The sequence below is a fragment of the Cyanistes caeruleus genome, chromosome 8 (assembly GCF_971803275.1).
Source record: "Cyanistes caeruleus chromosome 8, bCyaCae1.hap1.1, whole genome shotgun sequence".
Taxonomy (NCBI): Eukaryota; Metazoa; Chordata; class Aves; order Passeriformes; family Paridae; genus Cyanistes; species Cyanistes caeruleus.
The window spans coordinates 4,248,719-4,267,621 of record NC_141708.1 but is presented as its reverse complement, the minus strand read 5'-3'; the positions used below and the strand labels follow the sequence as shown (position 1 = coordinate 4,267,621).

The 18,903-nt window shown below is 46.1% G+C and overlaps 1 protein-coding gene across 1 annotated transcript in view; it reads left to right on the top strand.

Annotated features, from left to right (window-relative positions):
- DMBT1 (deleted in malignant brain tumors 1) overlaps positions 1–11,765 on the top strand; it is a 50,882-nt gene extending 39,117 nt beyond the window's left edge. The window contains exons 41-58 of the mRNA XM_086900440.1: positions 41–82; positions 529–840; positions 1,278–1,319; positions 2,063–2,374; positions 2,744–2,866; positions 3,460–3,495; positions 3,623–3,934; positions 4,227–4,268; positions 4,705–5,016; positions 5,373–5,414; positions 5,853–6,164; positions 6,534–6,656; positions 7,219–7,248; positions 8,026–8,179; positions 8,483–8,694; positions 8,923–9,095; positions 9,201–9,589; positions 10,630–11,765. Of these exons, the coding sequence (XP_086756566.1) occupies positions 41–82; positions 529–840; positions 1,278–1,319; positions 2,063–2,374; positions 2,744–2,866; positions 3,460–3,495; positions 3,623–3,934; positions 4,227–4,268; positions 4,705–5,016; positions 5,373–5,414; positions 5,853–6,164; positions 6,534–6,656; positions 7,219–7,248; positions 8,026–8,179; positions 8,483–8,694; positions 8,923–9,095; positions 9,201–9,589; positions 10,630–10,915 (3,254 nt within the window). The 3' untranslated portion in view covers positions 10,916–11,765. The remainder of the gene's footprint in view (positions 1–40; positions 83–528; positions 841–1,277; positions 1,320–2,062; positions 2,375–2,743; positions 2,867–3,459; positions 3,496–3,622; positions 3,935–4,226; positions 4,269–4,704; positions 5,017–5,372; positions 5,415–5,852; positions 6,165–6,533; positions 6,657–7,218; positions 7,249–8,025; positions 8,180–8,482; positions 8,695–8,922; positions 9,096–9,200; positions 9,590–10,629) is intronic.
- Positions 11,766–18,903: the final 7,138 nt, after the last annotated feature.

Here is an 18,903-nt window from a genome sequence, read left to right as displayed (position 1 = left end):
CACTACACTTTTCTTCACTCCTTCTTCTTCTTCTTTGCAGCCGCCAGTCCAACCACTCCTACTCCATGGCCACTCACAACAGGTAGGTCCTGCTCACGCTGCTTTTGCCCAAATTTTAGTGAGGCCCAGCCTGACACAAGATGAGAACAGGGGAGTAAAGCAGCACTGATGCTGCTCAGTGCAAGGCTGCTGATGTTCTTGGTCCATGACAACTCCAGAGTGCTCAAATGCTCCACATCAGGGTTGGTTCACTCCCAAGGGTTGCAAAGGCTTTTTCTGGAAGTGCCTCCATGAATCAATGACTTCATCAGCCAGGCAGCTCCAACAGGACTCCAACAGGTCCCTGGACAGAGCTAGACTCTTGTCGGCATGCCTGGAGTGTATGCCCAGTTAGAATCCTCCCCTGATCCCTTTTGGGTCTGCCCTAGTCCAGCTCATGGTCACTGTGGCAAAATCTGTAAAGTAGTTGGGAAGTTGGTGGCTATGGGTGCAGAGTGTGTGGTAGCCTGTCCTTGTGCCGTGTGTCAGGAGGCAGCGTGCGGCTGGTGGGCGGCAGGAACGGCTGCGAGGGCCGCGTGGAGCTGTACGACGGCAGCACCTGGGGGACGGTGTGTGACGACCAGTGGGACCTGCAGGATGCCCAGGTGGTGTGCCGGCAGCTGGGCTGTGGCCGGCCCGTGGATGCCCCAAGAAATGCTCGCTTTGGCCTGGGCTCCGGCCGCATCTTCCTGGACGACGTGCAGTGCCGCGGGGACGAGCCCTCCCTCCAGATGTGCCAGCACAACGGCTGGGGCATGCACAACTGCGGGCACGTGGAGGATGCCAGCGTCATCTGTGCAGGTGGGTGGGCAGCAGAGACCATCAGCTCTCCAGCAGCTCACACTGGGTGGTTCTGGTGTTCTCCATGGAAAGCAGCCATGCAGAGCCAGGACAGAGAGGAAATCCTGGGGTTGGTTGCTGCCTGGGGCTGAAATACGTGTCATGCAAAATCCCCGTGTTTGCACAGAGAGGGTAGAACAGGCTCTCCAGTCTCACAGGTGTAGGTGCCCCATGGGGGTGCAAAGAGAAGGTTTGTGGGACCATGGCATGGGCTGTACTGGGGACACGTCAGGCTGGTGTCTGTACAGATCTGGTCAGTAGCAGGACTTCCATGACCTTTCCTCCCTTTATTCCTTAAGCCTAACATTTCCATATCCATGTCCATGTCCAAGTCCATCCACTGCCACAAGTTTGCTGCCTTTAGTACGCTTTCATTCATTCCTTCATTTTCCTTGCAGCTGCCGATCCAACCCCTCCTGCTCAATGGCCACACACAACAGGTAATTCCTTCCCACCCTGCATATTTCCAGTTTTACAGTGAGCCCCACCCTGGCACAAGAGGAGAACAAACCAGGCCTGCTGGGCTGAGTTGCTGGTCCCTTCTGCCCACAGCAAAGGTTCTTGTCGTTTGAGGGCTTCTGCCATGGAGGATCTGAGCCTCAGCAGAATGGCAACTGCCGTGCTGCCCAGTCCAAGCCCCGCTCTCCCAGACCCTCCATGGCTCCTGGCTGTGGGGCAGCAAGTACCAAGCAGATGGGGGCAATCCCTTCCCTCAGGCCCATGTGCTTGGCAGGCCAGCCCAAGACACAGGTATCTGTCCTGATGCCAGGTCACGGCTGCTGCTTTGCAACCATCAAGCACAAGTGACCAGTCCCTTGTGGATACCCTCTCAGTGCCCTTAGTCTCAAACATCTGCAAGGTGTATGAGTGTGACCCCTCATGACATATCCCATGATCATAGTGTGCAAAAACGGCTTTCTGGCAAATGCCCCCATGCCCCGAGCAGCTCCCAGGGTCCCCAGGCTGTTCTCATCAAATTCCCAGGCAGCTCCTTGTACATTATGCATCAGCCTTCCACACACCTGGGCTATTTGTTCTCTCACTCCCCTTCCTTGGTCTCCTTAGGATTGCAGCACCTCAAATCAAAGTTTCTGTGGCAAAATCTGCAAAACACTTGGGGAGGTGGGGGCTGTGGATGCTGAGGTGTTGGAGAGCTGATGTTGTGCCTTGTGCCGTGTGTCAGGAGGCAGCGTGCGGCTGGTGGGCGGCAGGAACGGCTGCGAGGGCCGCGTGGAGCTGTACGACGGCAGCACCTGGGGGACGGTGTGTGACGACCAGTGGGACCTGCAGGATGCCCAGGTGGTGTGCCAGCAGCTGGGCTGTGGCCGGCCCATGGCTGCGCTGGACACTGCACACTTTGGCCCGGGCTCCGGCCGCATCTTCCTGGACGACGTGCAGTGCCGCGGGGACGAGCCCTCCCTCCAGATGTGCCAGCACAACGGCTGGGGAGAGCACAACTGTGAGCACATGGAGGATGCCAGCGTCATCTGTGCAGGTGGGTGGGCAGCAGAGAACCCGAGCCCTTTCCATGTCACTATGAGAAAGTTCTGTGTTGGGCCAGGGCAGAGACAAAGCTGGGGTCTTCTGCTGCCTGGGACTGAAGCCAATGCCATACTGAAACCTCAATTTGCTCAAGGATGGAAGAGTTGGCACTCCACAATTCCTACTGTTGCCATCCACTGATGGGGCAAAGCTCTGGACTGAGGGACTGCTCTTTATGGAGGATGGGGCAGGACTGGGGACAGGTCAGGCTGGTGCCAGGATGGGGGAAAGGAAGGAAAGAGCTCCACCCTCTCTCCTGCCATTTGGCCTCCAGCTCTGCTTTCCATGGCCATGACCATTCAACTCATCACCTCCCTAACAGAGACATCCACCCTTCTGGAAACAAACACTACAGCACCAGCTCCCACCACAACTGAGGTGTCCAGCCCAGAGCTGGTGACCACCACAGCAACAGCGGCTACCACAGCACAGAGCAGCAGCCCAGGTAACCCTGTCCTCTCTCACTCTCTGGAACCCTCTGTGCTCCTGATCTCCCTTGCCAGAGCTGCTTGCACTGCAGGGACTCTCCCAGCCCTGGGCCTCTGCAGTTAGGCCAGCACCAACTAAAGCGAGGATGCAAACAGAGCATGGGGAAGAGCTGGCAAATGGGGCAGCTGGGCTTTGAGTCCAGCAACTCTGCAGCCATTGCTGGTTTAAGGACACTTTTTGCAGAGGGATTGTCTCCCACTGCAACCAGGAGCTACAAGTTCATTCTGCCTTAACTGCCTCAAATCCTACTTGGGTACGACCAGAACTATTTCCTAGACATGCTCTGGTGTATTGGGAATGTGCCTGGAGGAAAGAAAACTGCTGCCTTACATATTTTGAAATTCAGGCGAGGTCTCTGTGTGTATGGGGGTCCCATATGAAACAGCAAAGTCAGGATGATCATTTCAGATGAGTGAAAGAGCTCTGCAGGATGTTGTAGGTATCACAGGACAGGGGATCCTAGAAAATGGGTACTCTCACCTGTATGACATCTGCTGAATCTCTTTGGAAGCTTTGTCATTGACACCAAATTCTTCCTTGCATCCACAGCTTCATCACCCACCAGTGCCAGTCCACATTCCGCAGGTAATTCCAGCCCCCCATGCCTGGCCTTGCAGCAGCCATGCAGGCTCCCTGTTGCAGTGGCCCACGTGGGCACAGCAGAGCGCGGGGTTGGTGCGAGCTCGTCCTTGTGCCTTGTGCCGTGTGTCAGGAGGCAGCGTGCGGCTGGTGGGCGGCAGGAACGGCTGCGAGGGCCGCGTGGAGCTGTACGACGGCAGCACCTGGGGGACGGTGTGTGACGACCAGTGGGACCTGCAGGATGCCCAGGTGGTGTGCCAGCAGCTGGGCTGTGGCCGGCCCGTGGACGCCCCAAGAAATGCTCGCTTTGGCCTGGGCTCCGGCCGCATCTTCCTGGACGACGTGCAGTGCCGCGGTGACGAGCCCTCCCTCCAGATGTGCCAGCACAATGGCTGGGGCATGCACAACTGCGGGCACGTGGAGGATGCCAGCGTCATCTGTGCAGGTGGGTGGGCAGCTGTTCTCCCTCAATACAGCTTGGGCGGAGCAGCAAGTTGGCACTGAGCTGATGAATGGATTGCAGAGTCCAACACTTAGGGCCGGACTGGGGGATACATCAGGCTCATGTCTGGATGGAGGGAAAGGTGGGACAGAGCTCCACACCATCTTTTCCATTCAATCCTCCAGCCTGGTTTTTCTTGTCCATGTTCATGACCATGTCCACATCCATGTTCACACCTTGCCCCAAGCCTGTTACATTCACTGCCCTATTGTTCACTCCATCTTCTTCTTTGCAGTGGCACAGCCAACACCTCCTGCTCAGGTTCAACTCACAACAGGTAAGTCCAGATCCACCTAATTTTAAAGCAGGGCCCCAGCCTGTCACAAGAAGAGAACAAGGGAGTCTCACAGGGCTGATCAGTGCAAGGCTGCTTGTCCCCTGTGCTTATGACATCTGCTGCATGCATGAGCGTCCTCCTCAGTGAATGGGTCACCTGCAAGGGTAGCAAAGGACTTTTTGGACACATGACCCAAGATGCTGAGCATGTCTTTCCCCAGGAAGCTCAATCAGGACACCAGCAGCAAGGGCCAGAGGAGGTCACATCTGCCATCTGTATTCCCGTGATCTTTTCTCAGTCACTGCCCTCCCCTGATCCCCTTAGTTCTGCACCACCCCAGATCACGGTCAAAATATGTAAAACAGTAGGGGAGGTGGTGGGGACTGTGGATGCTGGGTTGGAGGGACTCAAACCAATGCCTTGTGCCATGTGTCAGGAGGCAGCGTGCGGCTGGTGGGCGGCAGGAACGGCTGCGAGGGCCGCGTGGAGCTGTACGACGGCAGCACCTGGGGGACGGTGTGTGACGACCAGTGGGACCTGCAGGATGCCCAGGTGGTGTGCCAGCAGCTGGGCTGTGGCCGGCCCGTGGACGCCCCAAGAAATGCTCGCTTTGGCCTGGGCTCCGGCCGCATCTTCCTGGACGACGTGCAGTGCCGCGGGGACGAGCCCTCCCTCCAGATGTGCCAGCACAACGGCTGGGGCATGCACAACTGCAGGCACGTGGAGGATGCCAGCGTCATCTGTGCAGGTGGGTGGCCAGCAGAGACCATCAGAAGGGTTTTGGGTTCCTTTACTGAAAGCAGCCATGCTGACTTCTCTTGGCAGAACTGTGGCTGAGTGATGAGGTGGTAAAATGCAGATGGAGAGATTGTAGGGAGGGAAAGGTGGAGCAGGACTGGGAACACACCAAACTGATGTCTGGATGGGGGAAAGGCTGGACAGAACGCTGTGCTCAATTCCCTATTTAGTCCTACTGCCTGGATTTTCATGTCCATGTCCATGTCCATGTCCATGTCCATGTCCATGTCCATGTCCATGTCAATCCATTGTTACAATCTTGCTGCGTTCGCTACCCATTTGTTTACTCCCTGTTCTTTGTTGCAGCCACCCAGCCAACCCCTCCTGCTCAGTGGCCTCTTACAACAAGTAAGTCCAGCTCAGCCAGCTTAAGCCCGTTTTTAAATCCGGCACAATACGAGAAGAGGGGAGTCCAACAGGGCTGATTCGTGTTGGCACAAGGCTGCTGTTCCCCCTCTGCCCCTGACATATCCAGTGTGTATCAGTGTCCCCCTCAGTGAATGGGCCACATGCAAGAGTAGCACAGGGCTTTTCTGGACATGGGTCTTGAGCACCTCTGTCCCCAGGCAGGTCCAGCAGGCCCCAGCAGATCCCTGGACAGGGTGCGTGTGCCATCTCCAGACCCAGGGTCTTTCTTCAGCCACTGTCCCCTCCTAGTCCTCGGGGTCTGCACCACCCCAGGTCACAGTCACTGTGGGAAAATCTCCGAAATAGTAGGGGAGTTGGTGGGGGCTGTGGATGCTGAGGTGTTGGAGAGCTGATGTTGTTCCTTGTGCCGTGTGTCAGGAGGCAGCGTGCGGCTGGTGGGCGGCAGGAACGGCTGCGAGGGCCGCGTGGAGCTGTACGACGGCAGCACCTGGGGGACGGTGTGTGACGACCAGTGGGACCTGCAGGATGCCCAGGTGGTGTGCCAGCAGCTGGGCTGTGGCCAGCCCGTGGATGCCCCCAGAAATGCTCGCTTTGGCCTGGGCTCCGGCCGCATCTTCCTGGACGACGTGCAGTGCCGCGGGGACGAGCCCTCCCTCCAGATGTGCCGGCACAACGGCTGGGGCATGCACAACTGCAGGCACGTGGAGGATGCCAGCGTCATCTGTGCAGGTGGGTGAGCAGCAGAGAACACGAGCCCTTTACATCTCACTCTGAGAAAGTTCTGTGTTGGGCCAAGGCAGAGACAAAGCTGGGGTCTTCTGCTGCCTGGGACTGAAGCCAATGCCATACTGAAACCTCAATTTGCTCAAGGATGGAAGAGTTGGCACTCCACAATTCCTACTGTTGCCATCCACTGATGGGGCAAAGCTCTGGACTGAGGGATTGCTCTTTATGGAGGATGGGGCAGGACTGGGGACAGGTCAGGCTGGTGCCAGGATGGGGGAAAGGAAGGAAAGAGCTCCACCCTCTCTCCTGCCATTTGGCCTCCAGCTCTGCTTTCCATGGCCATGACCATTCAACTCATCACCTCCTTAACAGAGACATCCACCCTTCTGGAAACAAACACCACAGCACCAGCTCCCACCACAACCGAGGTGTCCAGCCCGGCACTGGTGACCACCACAGCAACAGCGGCTACCACAGCACAGAGCAGCAGCCCAGGTAACCCTGTCCACTCTCACTCCCTGGAACCCTCTGTGCTCCTGATCTCCCTTGCCAGAGCTGCTTGCACTGCAGGGACTCTCCCAGCCCTGGGCCTCTGCAGTTAGGCCAGCACCAACTAAAGCGAGGATGCAAACAGAGCATGGGGAAGAGCTGGCAAATGGGGCAGCTGGGCTTTGAGTCCAGCAACTCTGCAGCCATTGCTGGTTCAAGGACACTTTTTGCAGAGGGATTGTCTTCCACTGCAACCAGGGACAACTTCCTCAGGGATCATTCTGCCTTTACCCCTTCGATTCCTGCGTGGGTAGTACCAGAGCTGTTACCTAGACATAGTCTGGGTTTTGGGATATAATCAGAAGAAATGGGAATATGATCATTTGCAGTGGAGGCAGCTGGGTCTCCTGTGGAGCTCCTGCCCCTCTGTGCCTGGCCTCCTGTTTCCACTTCCCTGCCTCCCTGTGATCCCTGTTTTAACACTCGAGGCGAGGCCGTGTCCAGGCCCCAGTAATTTTCTCATGAACTGCACTTCTCACACATGTGTCTCTGTCCTTCATACCCACAGCTCCAGTGGCCACCTCAGCACCTCCACCAGGTAATGCTCTTCTGTGGCTCATCTCACATTGCTAATTTGTGGTCTGTCTGTCTCCCTGCTGTAAATTTCTCTAAATTTGTCTTTTGTCTCTATGCACTATCACTGCACGTGTGAGTGACCTTTTTCAAGCAGAATATAAAATGGATTTTCATCTTTAAAGGTCATGTCTTGTAGGATTTATGTTCAGATCTTGTGCTCACCTTCCTACGAAGACACTTTTAGGACTATCTGTGTGCTTAATAGGAATTATGTCATCCTTGCTGGCAGGAACACTAAAGCTTTTTGCAGCTATGTTTGTACTTAAGACTTTTCTCAGCAGCCTGAAGTTCTTATATCAGTCTGAGACCAAAAAATTATAGTTTTCTAGAAAACTTGCAACTTATTTACCTTCCAAAGACCTTAGAGGAATAAGGAGAAGCAGCAGAGTAATTGATGAGAGGCTGTTGAGGAGGGTACTTCCATTTCAGCTGTCATGGCACCTCCCAGAATTGAGCTCAACTCTAAAAAGGGGCAGAAAGCATCCAGGTGTTACCAGCCCAGCCTGAAGAGGGTAGTCTGACACCATGGCTGGAAATCCACCTCTGAGGGAATTCCAAATCCAACATGAAAGCAAACCTAAAGCAAAAACAAATATTAGTTTTGGTTCAGCTCCTATAGACTATCCCCTGCAGTCAGCAGGGGACCGCCTCTGTGATATCTGTGCATGAGACACATACAGCTCAACTACACTTGTGCAGAGGTTCCTGTGAGTAAATTTCTTTCCCATTTCTTTCTTAGCAGCACCTTATTTTTGTGGTGGCTCAGTCTCAGATTCCTCTGGGGTGCTCCAGAGTCCCAACTATCCTGGAAATTATCCGAACGACGCTGACTGTGTATGGGAAATTCAAGTACAGAACAATTTCCGTGTAACGCTCACATTTAGAGACATTGTGTAAGTAAAACATTGATTCCCTAGGCAAATATCAACATCAAAACTTACTTGAGAAGTCTGAAATCTTATCTGAAGCAGGCAACCTTCCCAATTTTAAAGATACTTCCAATAACATCCACAGCTGGAAGACCAGATCAAAATCTGTATTGCTGTTGCATTTTTCACTCACCATTTTTTGCCAAAGCTGCATAAAAGCCAAATTAAATTTGTGCTGAGAAAAGTTCAAAGACTTTATCACAGGTTAGGCAGTGAAATCAGAGTTTCTGAAATGGATTTGACAAGGTGCTGATGTTTTTCTACCAGGATGCAAAGCGGGATGTGCCAGCATGACTACATTGAAGTCTATGATGGACCTGTCCACTCTTCCCCTCTTCTTGGGAGATTCTGTTCTGGTTCCTTTCCCACATACGTGTCCTCTTCAAATATGATGAGTGTTTGCTTCCACAGTGACTCCAGATACTCCTTCAGAGGTTTTCAGGCTCACTACTCCTCCATTCCAGCAGGTCACAACACCAGTAAGTTCCTGGACAATGCTTTTCAACAGACAAGCCTATTTATTGCTTTTAATTGCAAAATAAACACCTGTGTAAATTTAAAGATATTTTATGAAAATTAATGATGTGTGTGAAATACAGTGGGTTGGGGTGGGAGCTGCCTGACTTCTAAATTAAGAAAAAAAACTGCCTCTCATCACTACCAAATTCCTAAAATCACAAATAAATTGGACCTTCCTCTTCCACCAGCCATTCAGTGCTTGCCAGACTACATGCACGTGGTGGTCAGCAGACGCTACCTCCAGTCTCAGGGCTACTCAGCACGGAGTGTCACCTTGAGCGACAACCGCTGCAGACCGACTGTCACGGCACGGGAGGTTGTGTTCAACATTCCCTACAGCGGCTGTGGGACCGTACAAGAGGTACACCCCCTGCTTTGGCACTCTGTTGCCTATCTAAGCTTAGCAAAACTTACATGCAACGTGACAAAAGCGCAATTCCCCATTTTAAATTGCATTGTTAAACAGGAGAACAACGACACAATCAACTACTCCAACACCATCAGGGTTGCATCTTCCGGCTACATCATCAAGAGGAAAAAGAACATCAACTTGCATGTCAGCTGCAAAATGCTGAGGAAGAGCTGGCAGCAGGTGATGTACGCTGCTGAGGACACTGTGGATGTGGACGAGTACCAGTTTGGAAGATACGACATGAACATCACCTTCTATGATTCCCCGGCGTTCCTGCGGCAAGTGCGCAGCTCTCCCTACTACATCGACCTCAACCAAAACCTGTACCTCCAGGCTTGTCTCCACAGCTCAGACCCAAACCTGAAGGTGGTCGTGGACACGTGTGTGGCATCCCCTGACCCTCGTGATTTTAACACACGGGCCTATTACTTAGTCAGGAATGGGTAAGAGCTTTCTTCAAGTTCTTAGAAGCAGCACACCAAATTATTTATTGTTTATATTATTTATTAATATTAACATTATACTGTATTAATATATTATATTAATTTGTATTGTATTAATTTACATTAAATGATATATAAATTTATATTAATCTATATTAATTTACATTATATAATATTATATCATATTGTATTATTATATTATATTATATTATATTATATTATATTATATTATATTATATTATATTATATTATATTATATTATATTATATTATATTATATTATATCATATTGTATTATATTATATTATATTACATTATATTAATTATATTAATTATATTATATTATATTATATTATATTATATTATATTTTATTATATTATATTATATTATACTATACTATATTATATTATATTATTTATTTATTTAAATTATTTATTGTTTTAAATAATGCAGCCAGTCTGAATGGGGTTAGAACTCACTATCAACGAGCTGTGAAAAGTGGTCTTTGGTTTATTTTATTTTTACAGTATGGGCCTGGAAGTGAGAAATTGTATTTACGCCTCACTATCATTTCATTTCACTTACTCCGTCCTTGTCCTGTGAGCAAAATTCAAAGCAGTGGGAGAAAAGTAGATGAGACAGTGAAACTGGCAGTTGGAATTGTCATCCTAGGAGTTAAATATTTTAGCAAAACTAGGTCAAGCATTAGACTAATTTTTTATGCCTTGTATAACACTGACATTACTAACAGTCTGTTGTTCCCTCTTCACCACCTACAGTGTCTTTCTCTTGGAAAAAGAAGGGTTGCCAATACTCCAGCTGCTTCACAGTACTTTGAAAAGTTTATATTTTTGAAGTCCATACTATGCTATGAAAGTTACATTTTTATCCCACTGCTTTCCAAGTACCTGACTATGATATAATTCAGTTTTAATCAGAATCTTGCAGGAACTCATAAGAATAAATCAAATAATTTGAATTTTAATTTTGCAAGAATGTGAAGTGTGAAGACTAATTCCCTTTTTTTTACTCCTTTCTAGGTGTCCCAGAGATTCTTCCTATGCCACATACTTCTCCCCTTCCAGCCACTTTGCTCGGTTCAAATTCAATGCCTTTGAGTTCATGAGCCGGCACCCGTCGGTGTACCTCAAGTGCCAGATGCTGGTCTGCAGGCTCGGGGACCGCTCCTCCCGCTGCTACCGGGGCTGCAGCTCCAGGGCCAGGAGAGACACCAGCTCTGCTGAGGAACCCGTGGATGTGGTGGTTGGGCCCCTTCAGCTCCGAGAAGGGGATGCTCCGAGGGGGAACACGGGAAAAGACCAGTAAATTTCTCTCATGTTTGCTCTAGGATGACCAACGGGCCTCAAGAAAAGCCACAGCTCTGTCGCCTGTCACTGAAATCTGCTTTTGCCAACTTTGCCCTAAAAAGGAAGGGATCAACACCTTGCAAGCTTCTGCTTTCACCCTTTTCACTTTTTTTTTTTTTAAGGTGTAACTTCTCTGGCTGTCCCAAAGGAGAGTTGCCTGTAATCCCTTTTAGTGCTATAACTCCCTGAATTGTGCTAATTAGCTCCAGTCTGATTGTGAATTTGATGGCACTTGGGGATATTTTTTATTGGTGGACTTATCTGTGCTAGTTTAATGGCAGGACTTGATAACCTTAAAGTTCTTTTCCAACCTAAATGATCCCATGATTCCATGACAGCCATCTGGGAGCAAATTCCCAGCTTTCCTGAGAAATATTTCATTCCCTCAGTTGTTTTCTGCTTATGAAGTTTACTTAGTTGAGTTGTCATCCCTGCTAATATGAAGCCTGTCCAAATAGTTGAAAGCAATGAATCTGTGAGTTTGCTTATTTCTGACTTTGATCTGGGAGCCATCCCTTTAATACTGGAGATCTTTGTGCCTTGATCTTCAATGTGCTGAGATCAAACCCCAGAAAATTTCACTCATAGGGCTGGGCTCCTCTAGCAACCAGAATTGTGGCTATACAATATTCTAATTATTTTGAGTATTGCTTCTAGTGCTGTATTTCTTATTGAAACAATAATGGGTCTGTGCTTATTTATAAAATGCAGAGATTTCCAAGCTAAAATTAATCTGTTCTGTGAGCAGTATAATTTATAATCGAAAGAAGGAATGTTTACAAAGCAATAAATCTATTTTGACTCTCAAATTAATGCCTCTGTGCTTAAAATACAAATGTTTTACTGTGTTGAAGAGTGTGGTCTGTTTGAGTAAAAATTCCAAGTGATGGTCTGAGCCCCTGCTCCTGAAACATTACACAGGGAGCTTCTAAATGTCTTAATATAAAATTTATCTTAGTATAAATATTGAAGTATCTTGCCCCTGCTGCTGACAATTCCCTCACACCAGTGGTTGGTGCTGTCACCCTCCTGGCAGTTGTTTTTTCTGTGAATGCAGGGCAAACCTCACATGTTCTGGGCCACCAAAAAGCCTCACATGTGTCACTTGTGGGAAGCTGTGATATCTTTATCTACAATAAATTCTGCTGCAATGCCTTAGAACAGCCTTGTAATCCTAACACCTCTTAAAGGATTAAGAATTTCAGCTCTCATGCCACAAGCTGTTTGGCACAATTATTTTATCATTTTCCTCCTCTTTAATTCTCCTCTCACATCATTCTAAAACCATTTATCTAATGCCTCAAGATTTTGTGCACTGGAAAATGTGAATGAGGCATCAAGAAATATTTCAAGGTTTATCAAAAGGAAGGAAGATTTAATTTGCAGAGAATGGATGATCTCTGGAAAGGAAATGTAAAAATTATCTTACCACAGCAACTGCATTTGTGGCTATATAATATTCTAGGTATTTTGAACATTGATTAACATCTTTTCCATGAAGTTTTAACTTCTCTAGATCGAAAAAATCCAAATTCAAAATATAACTGAGCTGTTAAAGACGTTTTGTTTGCAATCTTTAAGGCTGAGAAACACAATCTATTCTAAAGGCTTGTTATATCAATTGGTAGCCATCCCATTAATATACATCCTAAACGAGGCAAAAACACAAATGTCATCCAGGAGACTGAATCTCAGCCAGGAGACTCTTCAGCTCTCACCCAAATGTCAGTCAAGAGGTGAAAGACATTTCATATCTGCTTTCCAGAAGGAAAAAGTTTGTTCAATTTTTATTACTTTTGGTTGCTGATCACAAAACTATTTAATTTTTTTTCCCCTCCTTGGTTGTATGCTTTGTGGCTGTGAGGAGTTTGGCTTCTCAGGACTTAGCCAGCCTTTCAGAATGTCTTGTGCACATTCATAAACCAGACTGAAATATGCTGGAAATGCAAACAGCCAAATGCCACATAAACATTTATCACTGGTGCATGAAAACATGAAAAGCAAGACCTGGGATTTTTTGCCTTTCATGTCTTAGGTAAAAAATACAAAGAATTAAAGGCAAAGTGTAAGCTAAAATTGTTTATTTGGCCTTTTGTTTTGGTTTTCTGTTTGGTTTGTAGGGGATCAATGTTATGCCAGCCTCACAGGGGAGGCTGGTGCCTGCAAACACGAGGGTGTCAAGAGCCAGGAGCAGGTAAAGGACACTTCCTTTGCTCTTTTTAAATGAGATTTCTGGGGGCTGCTTATTTTTGCCACCTCCTCTGCCCTCAGAAAGACACACCAACCATCACTTGGCAGCTTTATCCTTTGGAAAACTGTCTGACTTTGGTATTGGGTTATTTCAGCTCCTCCTGGTGTGTCTGTCACAACACATCCCACGTGCTTTTTCTCTCAGCAGTATGCACTCAACTGATCATCTCAGCACCAATAATAAATATTTTGCTTGCAGCACCATGAGAAAATCCCTTAGAAGTGTCAACCCAAGGACTGAATTACACCACTGCACTGCTTCTGGATGGGATAATTGATTTTCTTCCTAGCAGCTGGTACAGTGCCCTGTTTGGATTTAGGATAAGAATAATGTTGGGAACTGATGGTTCTGAGCAATTCTCACACTCAGTCAGCTCCTCATGCTGCTGTGCCAGTGAGAAGGCTGGGGGGCTCAAGGTATTTTATTTTATTTTATTTTATTTTATTTTATTTTATTTTATTTTATTTTATTTTATTTTATTTTATTTTATTTTATTTTATTTTATTTTATTTTATTTTATTTTATTTTATTTTATTTTATTTTATTTTTTCATTTCATTTCATTTCATTTCATTTCATTTCTTTTTATTTTTCCCCATTTCTCTCCCCCATCCCACTGGGAGGGGGGAACAAGCAAACAGCTGAAAGTGCTCAGAACTCTGACAAAACTGCACATCCCTGAGAAACTCTCCTGAAGGTTTCTTTAATGGGAAAAGAAGGGATCAAATCAATTTGATTTAAAATACACATAAATTTGTTAGTAAATATTTCCGTGAGGTCTATGGGCTCCTGACTTTATGCTGTTCCCAGTGCTATTAAATCACCTATTTGGCCAGAATTGAGGTTGAAGCAAAGCTCAGAAACAAAGTCCTTGTTTGCTTGTTTGTATGCTGGATTTCCTGTCTTGTTCATCCTCCTATTCTAATTTTGGAATATGAAGCAGATAATTCAGCTCTGTGGTCCTCCTTCCCAGGAACCCACCACAAAAATATTTATAACTGAGTATAAATAAACATTGTTTTGTTTCTGCATCTCATAGCCAGCAAGCAGAATCATTTTCCAGTTATTAATAAAAATTCCTCATGTGGATTGAGATTTCAAGAAGCTAATTAGGGTTTGTAGGGTATGGGTAAGAAACACCATTTTTCTTGTTTTCATTACTTTCTCCCCATGCTTTCCCCATGGAATCTCACAGCTATCCACTGACAACAAGCTGAATTCAGCAGCTGAGCACAACCTTCTGCTCCCAGTTCTGGCTCAGGGGTCCTTTCATGCCCAAGCTCCACTGCTTGCACCAAATTCCAATTATATAACTAAAGAAATATACTCTGGAGATCATTTCACTCAGCTGAATATTTTATTTTCTTAGTTAACTCCATCAGACTCACCAAGTCACAGCCAAGCTTTTTTAACAGGATTACACTAGGGTCTCCCTATCGTATTTTTAAATGTATTGTCTGTTTTTATCTAGATGGTAAAAGCTAAGGAGACACTAAAATTCACACAGCAGCTTGTGAATATTAGGAGACCTTCTCCCTCAGACTCATGACACAAGAAGCCTATTTTAATGAAACCTCTCTTGTCTGAGGAAGCTGATCAGTGACCCAGCTGTGTCACTGGAGTGATTTGTTTCCATTTCCTAGAATAACACTTGGAGCACCTCTTTTGCCCTGAATCACCTGGTACTCATCCAACCAAAATTTCCTTTTTTTTTTTTTCCTGAAATAAGTGGATTAGTCAGAGGGTGTAATATAGCCATTAATTACTGCTGCTGTTCCAAAGAGCCTGAATGACTGTCACTCTTTTTCCCTGTGTTTTTTCTCAGTTTTGAGGAACCATAGTTTCATATTCTCTCTTTCCTCCTGGTGTCTGACTAGTGATGCTGAGATGTTTCAGAAGCATTTGGCATTAGTTACCATCTTCTATTGCTAAGCCTGGATTCAAGCAGGGCTTTGTTGCACGGGATTCAATGAAAATCAAGTTGTGTTCACATGAGGGCTCCATGCCTCCATGCAAAGGCATGTCTTTTCCAACCTCAGCGATTCCATCATTCTGTTTGGCAAAGCCAGGCCTTCTGCCCCAAATTCTGGATCTTGATATCCCAAATTCAGGCCCAGAATCCCAAAGGTGCAGCCCCAGCTGCAGAAGGGTGGCCAGAACCTCCTGCTTCAGCTTCCCCTTGAGGTTTGGGCAGCGCTGGTTTGAGAGCAGCACTCTGAGCATGAAGAGTAAACACTTGAGCTGAGCTTTGCCAGCGTGGGACAAACCCTCTTTGTTTCACAAGTCCGCTGGATTTCGCTGAGGAATGCATTGTTGGGGAAGACAAGAGGGCTGCTCCTGCCAGCACCGCAAGGATTCATCCTGGCATCACATCAGGTGCTGCCCAAAGGCAGCAGTGTGACAGCTGGGGGGACAAAAACCGAGCTGGAGATTAACTGTTTGAAACACAGGCTGGAATTTGAACAGCCTTGAGGGGTTCCTGGCACTGCATTTTGGGGGAAAAAAATAGTGTTTTGTTTACTGCAGATAAGGCAGTCCATTGCCCTGGTTATGTTTTCTCCCTGGTTCCTCTTGGGGCAGTGGCTGCTGTGGGATGTCCAAGGGGAGGGGTTAACCACTGGTCCCACAGAAGAGAAGGGCTTCAAACAATTATTAAGGCACTCCAAAATTTAAACTATTAGAAAGGAACTCCTGCAAAGAAATTCACTAGAACTTTGTAGAAGTTAAAAGTATCTCCACTCTGTGAAATTACATTGGCTATTAATGCTCTTTCAGTTTCTTGCCTTCCAGCAACATTTCCTCTGTAGTATCAAACCCTATCAAATCAAATCCTTTGGTTCTATTCTGATTTACCTTGGATTTTCATTTTAGTGACCACGCTGTTTCATTTATACAACCTTGTTACTGCTAACACTTTAAAAATTCATATTTTCCCGTGTAGTCATAAACAAATGCATTTCAAGCTTGATCTGACTTCTGCTGTAGACCTGTGTAATAGTCCTGAAAAAAGGTGTATTAATCTGCTTCCCATTGTTCCAACAGTATCTTCAGCACCATTTCCTTGCTAGATGTGGTTGTTACTGCACTGACTCAAACTCCACCTAGAAGTGACTGATTTTTTCATCCACAGCTGGCACAGGATCTGAAGGAAGAGGCATTCTTACATTTGTGCAATTGCATTTAGTATCATGCTCTGATGTTTCAGAACTGAATTTGCACAGAGCAAAGCACTGGAAGTGTTCAATGCTCTTAGAGACACGACCCAGAACAACCTGCTTCAAGCAGCATAAACCAACCTGCATAAATCTCTGATTCTTTCTTTCCATGAAATGTCCAGATTCAGGGAAAATCTCTTTTGTCTTTCAAATAAATGTCAGTGGGGATGGTAAATGGGTAGAGCCACTGTTAAGAGCAGGCTGAAATATTTTGCAAAATATTTCAGAGAAATATTGGGAGAAATTTTGTGATGATTTCTGGGATAAAAGTGATGCAGCAGCTGTCTGTAACCAGCAGGTCTGTGGGCATGGGGCATCACCTTCAGGAGATGTGATTTTTGCTCACAGCTCAAGAAAAATTGTCATGGATGATGTGCAGTGCAGGGGGAAGGAGAAATACCTGTGGGAGTTCTCACAAGTTCTCACAGGGCTGCTAGGGACAGAAGTGTGACAGTCATTGTGGTGTCATTTGCTCGTCTACAAGGCAAAACCTTTGCTTCCTCAAGAGGAGCCACAGTGAATTTTTAATTTTGACAGATTGCAAAGTGCTCCCCTGAACTATAAAACACATTTCTCAACAGCATTATGCCTCTCTTAATACCCACATTGTCACCAAATCTCTGTCCCATGCAGAGTTTCCCTCTTTTTTCTTTATTTTTAATCCATATTTGACATGGCAAACTTCCATCCAACTAAGATTCAAAACCTTTTAGAGCATTTTAAGCAGTGTCACTCAGAGTCCATCCTTTCATATTACTACCACACTTTTTTAGGCACCTGTAACCTCTTTTACCCAACTTTATTTGCTTACTACCAAGGCTTGGGAGGAACAACAAAATCAATCCCTCCTTCTGCCCTCACAGAACCAACAAACTTTCATACAGGAGACTTTTCCTGAACTTAAGGTCCTAATCCCACATATCTCACCCTGACAAAGCTTTTATTGAACAACTGAGGATCATTTATTTGAGTGAGATAACCAGGATAAACCAAAGGTAAAGGTTTAGAGTCATGACTCCTTTGCAGCTTAGGGACAGAAAGCAAGAAAAAGGAACCAGAGCTTGTGTCAGATGCCTCTGAAGGACATGCCACGACCTTCTGGCCTTTCTGGATCCTTACCCAAATTTAATCTTCACTTTTTTTAATGCCTGCCTGATGGTAAAAAAAAGCCCAAAGTCTTGTTCTCCACTGATTTTTTCAAGTTGATAGCAAGGACAGTCAGCTCATAATTAATTATCCAGTTGCTGGACACTTTGTGAAGCAAAAGAGGTTTTACAAAAAAGGTGAAGTGTTATTGTAGAATCATAGAATATCTTTGATTTGGAAACAATCCATGATGTTTGAGTCCAGCTCCCTGCTCCTCACAGGACTACAATTAAACCACCTGACTTAAAATGTTGTCCAGACCCTTCCTGACCTCTGGTAGGTTTGGTGCTGTTCCAGTGTCCAACCACCCTCTGGGTGAAGAAGCTCTTCTAAAAATAAAGTTAATTTTATAGAAACTGTAATTGCTAAAATGTATGTTTTGTTTATTTCCTCCTCTGACAGCTCCTATGGGAACTGAAATACCTGGCATTTTCATTTTGTATTTATTCAAACATTTCTATCTTGAAAAAAATTCACTACCATAAAAAGTTGATCTTTAAATTATGACTGATTTGCACCTTATTTAGTTTCTTCAATAGTTTATGCCTGAGGAAAAACTTAAAATACAGTGTATTTTGACCACAATGAAAGCAGTAATTTTGATTTACCTGAGTTTTCATGAGGTTAACCATAGATTTTTAATATTTAAGGAGATTTAATATATGAAACTTAAGTATAAATCTGATTTGCCACAGGACTGAAAGGATGTGGCCTTTTGTGTGTGAAAAACCTCTTCACTGGATCGGATTGTTAAAAGTTTCAAGTCTTAAAAGGAAAGGTGTTACATAGAAAAGCATTTTTAATATTCTGTTACCTGGATTTGCCTCACACAAAAAAATCCTAAGAGAACTTTTGCACTTCCTTATGAAGCTCAAAGGCCCTTAAGTGATATTAAACTGCAAGGAGGAAAGAAAATGCAGTTTTAAGGAAGTCATGGTGACACTGTGCTGCTTTGGCTTCATTAACCTCATGTCTTGGTCACCCTTGTCTCAATGAATTGAACCTTGATTTTGCTCTATTAATTTAAATCCTTCATTGCAAGTATATCAATAAATACCCACTATCATTTGTCTAACACAGGTAATTTATTTAATTACAACTAATTTCATAACCGCTATTCGGCTGGGAATAAATCACTTTAACTTTGGCAACCTACAGAGTTTTATCTGCTCATCTGGGAGTGAGTTACACTGCACACTTCATGTGCCTCACTGCCTTTGCCACCAAAATTTAAGTTCAATTTAAAGGCAGCAGAAGTGACAGCTCAGTCCCTGGCACCCCAAGGCCACTCCCGTGTTTGTGATGACAAATGCTCAAAGGGCGCTGGTGGCACTCT